Below are 12,604 nucleotides of genomic sequence, written 5' to 3' on the forward strand. Positions count from 1 at the left end.
TGGTAGCTAGTTACCGTAGGAGCCGATTGTGCCGTCTCTATCACGGCATAAGAGCATCTCCACCGATGAGCCCTATAATATGACCGGCAACAGTGCTGGCATCAACATATGGAACGCGTTAGCAACAATATATGTGCTATGGGAAGTGTGTTTCACACCGGTAACATGCATGCAGTTATTGATTTCACAGCTCCAACAAAACATGCATTGAAAGTAGGTGGGGCAGAAAAAATTGGAGAGAGAAGAATCTTTTGAGGGATTGTTACTGCATTGAACCGGTTAGCATCTTTTGAGCAGCAATTTGATGCCGACGCCCGATCAAAGCCCTTCGAATAGGGATTTTTTGGGTACGCTAATGCTTTTTGGGGAGCGCCGGTGTAGACGTTTTCTCTCACTAGGATCCTAATAGAGCTATTGGAGCGCCGGTGGATATGCTTAAGATGTTTACAGCTACGACTTACGGTGCCGGTCACATCAATTTACTTTTACAAATCCTTTTCTTATCTCTTAATGTGCACATCTTTTTTGACCTATAGTACATGATAGTGAAGTTCACAATATGTTCAGGCTTAATTAATCGTCGCCCGATATCTGTTGGTTGTGTAGCTGCTCAATTTGTCCTTACTCCCTCGGGGAATCCATGGTAGCATGATTCTCTGCAATGATTCCAACACCAAATAAACAAACGAAGACGAGTACTACTCCGTACTGTATTTATAAGAGGAAGAGGATCATCGAGCGGAGCTCTGGGATCAATAAAGAAAAAGAAGAGAATGGACATGGACATGGATCCTTCCGTGGTGGCAGCTCTAGCAGCAGTAATCCTCGTTTCCGTCTTGCTGGTGTTGTCGCGCCTGAAAAAGCAGAGCTCACCTCAAGACGATCCACGGCGGAAACAGAAGCTGCCTCCCGGTCCCTTTGGTCTGCCCGTCGTGGGCCAGACCCTCGGACTGCTGGGCGCCCTCCGCGCCAACACCGCCGAGGCATGGCTCCGGCGGCAGGTCTCCAAGTACGGCCCCGTCTCCAGGCTCTCCCTCTTCGGCTGCCGGACGGCCTTCGTCGTCGGCCCCTCTGCCAACAAGTTCCTCTTCTCCAGCACCGCGCTCACCGCCATGAGCAACAGCTCCTTCAACAGCATGGTCGGCTGGCGCAACATCCGGGAGCTGGCCGGCGCGGACCACCGCCGCGTCAGGGCCATGATGGTCCAGTTCCTCAAGCTCGAAGTCGTCAGGGGTTACGTCGCCAGCATGGACGACGAGGTCCGGCACCACCTCCGCACGCACTGGAGCGGCCGCGCCACCGTCTCCGTGATGCCGTCGATGAAGTCGCTCACCTTCGACATCATGTGCACCGTCATCTTCGGTCTCGGGAGGGAGGACCACGCCGCCGTGAGGCGGGAGCTCTTGGCGGGTTTCGAGCCGCTGGTGAGGGGCATCTGGTCGATCCCGGTGAACCTGCCCTTCACCACCTTCGGCAAGTGCCTCGCCGCGAGCCAGCGCGGGCGGCGTGCCGTCGCGGGGGTCCTCAAGGAGAAGCGCGCCAAGCTGGAGCGCGGGGATAGCTCGCCGTCCGACGACCTCATGACCCGCATGCTCTCCGAGGGCACGGCCGAGGAGGAAATCATCGACAACGTCATGTTCGTGATGGTGGCGGCGCACGACACCACTGCCACCCTACTCACCTTCCTCATCCAGCACCTCGACGCCAACAGGGACGCCTACGCCAGAGTCGTGGCAGAGCAGGAAGAGGTGGCGAGGAGTAAGGCTCCAGGTGACGCTCTGTCGTGGGAGGACCTCGGCAAGATGAAATACACATGGTCGGCGGCAATGGAGACGCTGCGGCTGGTCCCGCCCGTGTTTGCCAACTTCAAGAGGGCGGTAGAAGACGCGGAGTTCGACGGCCACCTGATACCCAAGGGGTGGCAGGTGCTGTCCGCGTCGAACATGACGCAGTGGGACGATGCCATCTTCCCGGAGCCCGGCAGGTTCGATCCGGCGAGGTTCGACAACCCGATACCACCGTACAGTTTCGTGGCTTTCGGCGGGGGTGCGCGCGTGTGCCCCGGGAACGAGTTCGCGAGGGTGGAGACGCTGGTGGCCATGCACTACATCGTCACCGGGTTCAGGTGGAAGCTCGCCGCCGGCTGCGACGGCAGCTTCTCCAGGCACCCGCTGCCGTCCCCTGCTCATGGGCTCCTCGTCAACATCGACCCAATAGAGGCAACCACCACCACCACAAGCTAGCTAGTACTACTAGACGATCGACAAGTGCATCATGTACTGGACTGAACGATCGATTTCCATCCACCACATGTATTCAGCCCAACAATGCTACATCTACGGACACACTCTACAAAAAAGTCTTACGGACTAACAGCACAGGCATAGCAGTTTCAGATCGTGGCCCACAATTTCAGGAAATCCAGGATAAACACCAATGGTGTAGCACCACGTAATCCCGTAAGATCATTCCGTAAGCAAATTTCTGTAAGTCTAGGATTATTGGTATTCAGCCTCTTTTTTTCCCTTTCGAAACCGGGCATAATCATCCCGGCCTCATTGACAACAACGGATGCACGATTTTTTTTAGGTTGGCCGAAAATTAAGTTAGTTTTGGATTGGATCAACTCAACAACCTTTAGATCTGCATCGTGATTCTTACACATAATGATTACACATGATCTGTGTTATTGCACATGGATTTGCATTTGCATATCTTTTACGTCAGTTTAAGCGTGAGTTACACATAAATTAGATGGATGAGAATTAAGTTAATTTTAGGTTAACCGATAGTTAGTCGCGCCCAAACTTTCTTATTACGTATTTAAATATCAGTACGTTACAACTCAGAGATCAAAGCTCCACAACACAGCTAAGCTCAACTCCCTCTAAAGTGGCCCAATCATCTCTAGCCCAATTAGCTCTGCTCCCCTTCCCCTCCGATTGATGTTCTGGCATCACGAGGGGGAGGGGAGGTCAGTTCTCTCTTGTGCTTTTGTTTTAGTCCTAGGTTGCTTAGGTTTTCAAGGTTTCTCTGTCAATGTCATGGTGGGGCAGATGAGATGGTGCTTCTAGGAATAATGGCCTCCCAGTTCATGTCCCTGCTCGACGGAGGTGTTGCTGACACCGGCGAGAGGCTTGTGGAGTCCAAGCAGTTGCAGTGGTTTCGATCCGGCGCCCCGTCTTGGCGTGGTGGTAGGGATGGACTGATCTTGGAGCGTAGAGGTTATGATTGTTGCCTGTTTACAGAAGACGGTGGGGGGTGTGATGCTGGTCCCAAAATTCGGCGTCGAAGAGGCTTGGAGGGTGATGACCCACAAGTATAGGGGATCGCAACAGTCTTCGAGGGAAGTATTACCCAATTTATTGATTCGACACAAGGGGAGACAAAGAATACTTGAAAGCCTTAACAGCGGAGTTGTCAATTCAGCTGCACTCGGAAACAGACTTGCTCGCAAGAGTTTATCAGGAGTAACAGTTTTATAGCAAGTAGCAGTAGTGAAATAACAGAGTAGCAGAGTAACAAAGACAGCAGAGAGTGATTTTTAGTAAACAAGCAGGATTAAAATACTGTAGGCACGGGGACGGATTAACGGGCGTTGCATGGATGAGAGAAACTCATGTAACAATCATAGCAGGGCATTTGCAGATAATAATAAAACGGTGTCCAAGTACTAATCAATCAATAGGCATGTGTTCCAATTATAGTCGTACGTGCTCGCAATGAGAAACTTGCACAACATCTTTTGTCCTACCAGCTCGGTGGCAGCCGGGCCTCAAGGGAAACTACTCGGATATTAAGGTACTCCTTTTAATAGAGTACCGGAGCAAAGCATTAACACTCCGTGAACACATGTGATCCTCACATCACTACCATCCCCTCCGGTTGTCCCGATTTCGTCACTTCGGGGCCATTGGTTCCGGACAGCGACATGTGTATACAACTTGCAGGTAAGATCATAAACAACGAATATCTTCATGAAACAATAACATGTTCAGATCTGAGATCATGGCACTCGGGCCCTAGTGACAAGCATTAAGCATAACAAGTTGCAACAATATTATAAAAGTACCATCTACGGACACTAGGCACTATGCCCTAACAATCTTATGCTATTACATGACCAATCTCATCCAATCCCTACCATCCCCTTCGGCCTACAGCGGGGGAATTACTCACACATGGATGGGGGAAACATTGTCTGGTTGATGGAGAGGCGTTGGCGGTGATGGCGGTGATGATCTCCTCCAATTCCCCGTCCCGGCGGAGTGCCGTAACCGGAGACTTCTGGCTCCCGCGACGGAGTTTCGCGATGTGGCGGCGTTCTGGAGGGTTTCTGGCGACTTCGACTTCTCTCCAGGCGTTTTTAGGTCGAGGCGAATAAGTAGTCCGAAGGGGGGCGTCGGAGGCCGGCCGAGGGGGCCACACCACCTGGCCGCGCGGGCCCCCCCTGGGCCGCGCCGCCTGGTGGTGTGGGGCCCTCGGGCCTCCACTTCAATTGCCCTTCTGGCTCCGTTAGTTTCCTGGGAAAATAGGGCCTTCTGCATAAATTCCGAGGTTTTTCCCGAAAGTTGGATTTCGCACAAAAACGAGACACCGTGAGCAGCTTCTGCTGAAAACAGCGTTAGTCCGTGTTAGTTGCATCCAAAATACACAAATTAGAGGCCAAACAATAGCAAAAGTGTTCGAGAAAGTAGATACGTTTTGGACGTATCAACTCCCCCATGCTTAGCTTATTGCTTGTCCTCAAGCAATTCAGTTAACAACTGAGCGATAAAAGAACTTTCACGAACACCTTTGCTCATATGATGTATATATTCTCATGATATGGCTAATACTTAAACAGTTCATAATGAGACACATGCAAATAAGATCATCTAACAGCTATGTCAATCATGGAGAGGTACCAACAATTAATAATAAGCATCATGAATCATGTATATAAGCAGGATTGCAATGTTCATAAGAGAGTATGATAAAGTGGTATCTCGCTTGCTCGTATTTGATTGGCAAAACATAAATGCCCGGGCACCTTTGAAGTTCATAGAAAGACTAGAAGTAGTGATTGTCAAAGATAAGAGCATCAAGGTTATACCACAATCAATCATATTTTGAGACAAGCATATTATACTAAGAATGACAGTTGTGCTCTCAAGATAGTACTCAAAGAAATAATGGAGACACAACATAAAAGTAAAAGATTGACCCTTCGCAGAGGGAAGCATGGATTAACATGCGCTAGAGCTTTTCATTTTTATAAATCAGGAGTAAAATTATTTTGAGAGGTGTTTGTTGTTGTCAACGAATGGTAATGGGTACACTAACTACCTCGCCAACCGGACTTTCAAGAGCGGCTCCCATGAATTATTGCATATTTGTGTGGCACTCCTTCCAACCTTTCTTACACAAACCATGGCTAACCGAATCCTCGGGTGCCTGCCAACAATCTCATACCATGAAGGAGTGCCTTTTTATTTTAGTTTTATTATGATGATGACACTCCCCCAACCTTTGCTTACACAAGCCATGGCTAACCGAATCCTTCGGGTGCCGTCCAACAATCACAAACCATGGAGGAGTGTCTATTTAAGTTAATTAATTCGGGACCGGGAATCCCATTGCCAGCTCTTTTTGCAAAATTATTGGATAAGCGGATGTGCCACTATTCCATATGAGAGTCCGTCAAAAGTAAATGACAAGGTTGAAAGCTAAACACCACATACTTCCTCATGAGCTATGAAACATTAACACAAATTAAGAAGCATTTTGAAGATTTTAAAGGTAGCGCATGAGAATTTACTTGGAATGGTTTGAAATGCCATGCATAGGTATTTATGGTGGACACTCGGAATAACTTGGTTTTCATGTGTTTGGAGGCACGAGCAGCGTTCCCGCTCAGTACAAGTGAAGGCTAGCAAAAAGACTAGGGAGCGACAAATCAAGAGAGCAGTAACTGTCATAATCATGCTTGCGGCAAAATAAATTAACAGAGGCATAAAAGTGATACAAGAACTCTGAAGCAATATAGATCATCGAGGCTTAATTGACTTTTTGTTCAGTCATATGCATGCGTGAGCATGTGCCAAGTCGATATAAATGAATTATTCAGAGGAGGACACCACAATGCCATACTTACTTATGAATAAAACAATGCAAGCAAACATCCATGACATGCTACTCATATTAATACATTGGAGCTAAACATGAGAGATCATAAACTACTAGACTTTCTCAAATAACATATACCTCACATGAACCAACTAAGCATGCTCACATGGATGAGTATATGTACAAAAATGAAAACAAATAGAGTTCATACCAGCCTCTCACCACAATCGGATTGTCGTAGATCGTCATTATTGCCTTTTCACTTGTGTAGCTTGGATAATATGAAATGAAAACCACGCTCCAGCCACCGAAGACCATTGAACTCATGATGAACTTTACAAACCAAAGAAGAACAGAAAATATTTTTGGTGTTTTCGAATTTGAGAACAAGAACAAAAGGAAACAAGCAAACAAAGCAAAATCTTTTTGGGTTTTCTTATAGCAAACTAGCAATAGCAAATAAAGCGAAACAAATGCAAAAACCAAAATAAAGAAATGGTGAAGAGAAACAACAGAAATATTTTTGGTCTTTTTGTGTTTTGGGAAAGAAACAAAGTGAAAACAAGAAATAGCAAACTAAAAGAAACACAGAAAAGCAAGATGGCAGAAATCTGCCAAAACCTGACAGCAGTACAGAAATCGATTTTTACAAAAATCTTACGTTGCTCAGTTCAAAAAGTGTTCAACTAATGAAAGTTAGATAACAACCTGGGGAACCTGCACAAAAATTTTCAACTCAAAATACTGTTCTGGCTGGGCACACGAATTTTTACGGTAACAGCCCAGAATCTGTTTTCAGGCAGCACTTCCCCAAATATCATCTTCCTCTCATTAGAAAACCACTCAAAGAGACTAAACAAGTATATACAAGTATCCAGAAATCATAATATGCAAAGAATGAGTGATGCCGGTATACCTCCCCCAAGCTTAGGCTTTTGGCCTAAGTGGAGTTCAATCCCATCGATCCCATGAAGTAGTATCTCCGTAATATGAAGATGGGTCGTATTCCGGGTATGTGCTAGAAGAAGCACCCGGATATGTGACGGTGTGGTCGTAGGAGGTCCCGATGTCCTCGGAGTCATGTTGCTGGTGGAACTCTTGTATCTTCATATGTTCATCCACCTCCTCCTTAGTGCACGACCATGATTGCCTGTCAATACTTAACAAACCAGGTTGGGGAAGAGGGATTTCCTTCTCCTCCCCGTCAAAAAACAACATTCTATATACCATATTATCTAAAGTAGAGTCAGTTGTAACAAAATGATGACTCTTCATAGCAGTAATATCGAGTCTCCTAGGGGCCAATGGCACATCATTAGGATCAATAGGAAGATTAAGAAATGTTAAAACACGCAATACGATAGTTCCTCCAAAAATAGGCCCCCGGTAGTCAAAGCGGCGAGCAATAAGAGCACCAAGATGATAGGTGGTGTCACCAAGTAAGTGCAATGTTCAAGAAAGCAAGATGGTAGCTAGAAATATTACTAGTGTTTTCCCTACCAAGAATGCTAGTAGCAATGTAGTATGCAAAATACTTAATGGCGGGAAGTTGGATGTTCCTTATCTTGCCCCGCTGAATGGTGCGACAGTCGTCATCGGTGATCCCTCGGTAGAGCTCCAGCAAGTCCCGGGGGTTGTCATCAATCCTACTTGTTGTACCTACAGGGGCAATATCCAAGGCACAACAAAAATCCTTCAATGGCATAGTCACAGTATTACCATAGATCCTGAACGCAACCGTTGGCTCATATTGTTTGTTGTTGAACTGGAAACTCTCGACGAAAGTCTTGGTGAGCACGTGGTATTGCTCCCTTTCATCATTCATATAGGTGGTTAACCCTGCCCTGTTGACAAGGGTCAAGAAATCCTCCAGTATCCCTGCATTCCTTAGAAAATCATAACATGGAAAAGTAGAAGCATTAGGGGGACCGTGGTCCTCTTCGGGCGCGAAGCTAGGCGCGAGGATGTCCTCGTTGTACGACCGCCTAATTTGGGTGGAGGACCTAGAAGGCCTCCCGGTACTGGTTGTTCCCTTCTTGAACAATTCTCCAAATTTGAACTTCTTCATTTTCTGAAATTTTTAACAAACAATATAAAACTTGATTTGGTGACATATAATTGAGGGAAACTACCATAGGAACTTGCTAGAGTACTAATCATGCATCAAAACTAATTTCTACCAATTAGAACAAGCATGCAAGCTCACCAAACATGTTACCTACAGCAGCAAAATATTCAAGATATACTCAACCAAACAAAATTCTACTTGGATGGGTGGAGGAGTCACATACCGAAGAGCAAATGTGCCAAATTTCAGACAGAAATCTGGGCTGAGCAAAGAGATCGAGAAATCTGGAGCTCTGGAGCAAAAACGCGAGAGAGATGAACTTGGTACGAATTTTTTCGGGAGAGAGAAGGTGCTGGGAGAAAGAGATGACAAAGTGGGGCAGAGGGGAGCCCACACCACATGGTGGCGCGGCCACCTTGCAGGCCGCGCCGGCCTGTGGTTTGGCGCCTCCGGTGCCCCACAGGTCATCCTCTGGTGCTCCCAGGTGCCTCGTCGAAAAATAGGACCAACGGTATAATTTTCGCGAATTTTTGAAAACTTCGAAAAATGCACATTTTCTGGGTATTAAGTTTATTATTACTGGCCAGGAAATTTTTTTAAAATCTTCAAATAACTAAAGAACTTTGCAAATTAAAAATGCTACAGCAACTAGAGCAAGTGGAGAAAGAAAGAGATGTTGTTTACCTCCTCTATGCATGTAAAAGGTATTTGTTAACAAGGTTGATCAAGTCTTGCCACCAAATAAATTTTACATAGCATAAGAAGAAATAAACCTCAAATCAATCATGTTACCTTGAACTGTATTGATATGGATCCAATCACGAGAGTTTGATATTCTTCTTTAGGCTCATATATAGGACAATCGATAGTTCCCACTTTGATAGTTCTCACATGAGAGATAGTATTAACTCCACACGCTTTCTCAATCCTCTTGGGGAAATAGACGGTGTGTTCCTTATCATCAACATTGAAAGTAACCTTTCCTTTGTTGCAATCAATAACAGCCCCTGCGGTGTTAAGAAAAGGTCTCCCAAGAATAATAGACATATTATCATCTTCAGGCATTTCCAACACAACAAAATCAGTTAATATCAAGCAGCTTAGTAGTAACTTGAACAGGAACATTCTCACATATACCAACAGGAATAGCAGTAGATTTATCAGCCATTTGCAAAGATATATCAGTAGGTATCAACTTATCTAAGTAAAGTCTCTTATAAAGAGAAAAAGGCATAACACTAACACCGGCTCCCAAGTCACATAGAGCAGTTTTAACATAATTATTCTTAATAGAACAAGGAATAGTAGGTATACCCGGGTCGCCCAACTTCTTTGGAATTTTGCCATTGAAAGAGTAATTAGCAAGCATAGTGGAAATTTCCTCATTGGGGATTTTCCTTTTGTTAGTAACAATATCTTTCATATACTTGGAATAAGGAGGCAATTTAATAGCATCAGTCAAAGGGATTTGCAAGAATAAAGGTTTCATCCAATCGCAGAATTTATTATAGTGTTCCTCTTCCTTTGATTTTAGTTTCTTAGCAGGAAAAGGCATTGTCTTTTGCACCCAAGGTTCTCTTTCATTACCATGTTTCTCAGTAATAAAATCTTCTTTAGTATACTTTTTATTTTTAGCATGCTTTTCGAGTTCTTCTTCAACCTCTTCTTTATCGAGAGTATCATTCTTATCATTATCTTTATTATTATCATGTTCATTGCCACTTTCAGCTTCAGCATCAGAAATAGAAATACTATTAGGATCATTAACAGGTTCGGAGGATTCTACAAGCATTTTTATGTTTCTTTTTCTTTTTCTTCTTAGAATGAGCACTAGGTTCAATGCGTTGAGAATCTTGTTCAATTCTTTTGGGATGCCCTTCGAGATATAGAGGATCCTGGGTAGAGACACCACCTCTAGTTGTTACTTCATAAGCATGTTTCTCTTTAGAATTATTCCCTAACAAGTCATTTTGCACTTTAGTGAGTTGATCAATTTGAGTTTGAATCATTTGAAAATGTTTGACAAGCATCTTAACATCATTGGAGGTTCTCTCCACAATATCATGCAATTGACTAATAGCTTGAGAATTTTCCATTAGATGATTCTCTACTCTCATATTAAAATTTTCTTGCTTAACAATATAATTATCGAACTCATCTAAGCATTGCGCAGGAGGTTTTGAATACGGAATATCTTCCCTAGTAAAGCGTTGAAGCGAGTTTACCTCAATCATGGATGAAGGGGGAATTATCTCACATATATCTTCTATTGGAGGTAGATTCTTCACATCTTCAGATTTAATACCTTTCTCCTTGAGAGACTTCTTGGCTTCCCTCATATCTTCATCATTCAATTTAATTAAACCCCTCTTCTTCACTATTGGCGTTGGAGTTGGTTCAGGCGTATTCCAATCATCATAATTCCGGCCTATTTTAGCCAATAATTCTTCAGCATACGTCCTGGAGTTCTTTCCTGAAAACACAACCAGCACAACTATCCAGGTATGCCCTAGACTCAATGGTTAGTCCACTATAAAATATATCAAGTAATTCATGCTTTTCTAAATCATGGTCAGGCAAAGCTCTAATAAGAGAGCAAAATCTTGCCCAAGCCTCAGGCAATTTCTCTTCATCTCCCTGATCAAAATTATAAACTCTCTGCAAAGCAGCATGTTGAGCACTAGCAGAAAGTATTTGCGGAAGAAAACAAGCAAGTAATTCTTTTGGACTTTTAATAGAACCAGGTGGCAAATTATTATACCAAGTTTTAGCGTCATCCTTCAATGAGAATGGAAATATTTTAGCAACAAAGTAAGTACGCTTCTTAACATCATCAGAAAACAAGCTACTCAAGGTAGATAACTCAGCCATGTGTTCAACAAGACTTTCTTTTTCAGTACCACAAAAAGGTGTTTTCTCAACAATAGCTATATGAGATAGATCAAGAGAAAAATCATAATCTTTATCCCTAATGTTTATAGGAGATGTGGCAAATTTAGGATCAGGAGACAGCTTTATATCTAACAAGTATGTTCTGCAAGCAACTTTTTAATTTTTCTTGCATCAAGTAGTAGCATGGCATTTTTCAATAAAATCATCATCAAGCTCCACATAATCTTCATCAAGATCATCACTAGAGTATTCAAGTTCAGTGTGAATTAACAGTGTAGTAACATCAGGAATTTCAGCATTTTCAATTTGCCTAGACCTAGCAATGGAAGCATCTAGAAAAGTTCCCAATGAACCACTATCATCAAGCACAAGCAGAAATATTATCAGTATTATGAGAGTGTTCAGATTCAGCAGATGTACCCGCATGCGAAGCATGTGGCGGTGAAACAAGTTTATCAATCACAGATGGTGAATCAAGTGTAGCGGAGGTACTCGAATTGTACCTTTTCTTGTAGTGGATGGTAATATGGCGATCTTAGTATCGCGAGGTTTACCCATGATGGAGAATTTGCAGCGAACAATATCAATCCAAGTGAACTTCCAAATAAAGCTATGCTCCCGGCAACGGCGCCGTAAAATAGTCTTGATGACCCACAAGTATAGGGGATCGCAACAGTCTTCGAGGGAAGTATTACCCAATTTATTGATTCGACACAAGGGGAGACAAAGAATACTTGAAAGCCTTAACAAGCGGAGTTGTCAATTCAGCTGCACTGGAAACAGACTTGCTCGCAAGAGTTTATCAGTAGTAACAGCTTTTATAGCAGTAGCAGTAGTGAAATAACAGAGAGCAGAGTAACAAAGACAGCAAGAGTGATTTTTAGTAAACAAGCAGGATTAAAATACTGTAGGCACGGGGACGGATTAACGGGCGTTGCATGGATGAGAGAAACTCATGTAACAATCATAGCAGGGCATTTGCAGATAATAATAAAACGGTGTCCAAGTACTAATCAATCAATAGGCATGTGTTCCAATTATAGTCGTACGTGCTCGCAATGAGAAACTTGCACAACATCTTTTGTCCTACCAGCCGGTGGCAGCCGGGCCTCAAGGGAAACTACTGGATATTAAGGTACTCCTTTAATAGAGTACCGGAGCAAAGCATTAACACTCCGTGAACACATGTGATCCTCACATCACTACCATCCCCTCCGGTTGTCCCGATTTCGTCACTTCGGGGCCATTGGTTCCGGACAGCGACATGTGTATACAACTTGCAGTGTAAGATCATAAACAACGAATATCTTCATGAAACAATAACATGTTCAGATCTGAGATCATGGCACTCGGGCCCTAGTGACAAGCATTAAGCATAACAAGTTGCAACAATATTATAAAAGTACCATCTACGTGACACTAGGCACTATGCCCTAACAATCTTATGCTATTACATGACCAATCTCATCCAATCCCTACCATCCCCTTCGGCCTACAGCGGGGGAATTACTCACACATGGATGGGGGAAACATTGC

The 12,604-nt window shown here is 44.0% G+C and overlaps 1 protein-coding gene across 1 annotated transcript; it reads left to right on the forward strand.

The window, feature by feature from the left end:
* Positions 1–588: 588 nt before the first annotated feature.
* Positions 589–2,271, forward strand: LOC124675283 (cytochrome P450 716B1-like). Its single transcript, XM_047211350.1, has one exon. The coding sequence runs from the start codon at positions 774–776 to the stop codon at positions 2,241–2,243; it is 1,470 nt and encodes a 489-aa protein (XP_047067306.1). The 5' UTR covers positions 589–773; the 3' UTR covers positions 2,244–2,271.
* The last annotated feature ends 10,333 nt before the right edge of the window (positions 2,272–12,604 follow it).

The sequence above is a fragment of the Lolium rigidum genome, chromosome 7 (assembly GCF_022539505.1).
Source record: "Lolium rigidum isolate FL_2022 chromosome 7, APGP_CSIRO_Lrig_0.1, whole genome shotgun sequence".
NCBI classification, from domain to species: Eukaryota; Viridiplantae; Streptophyta; class Magnoliopsida; order Poales; family Poaceae; genus Lolium; species Lolium rigidum.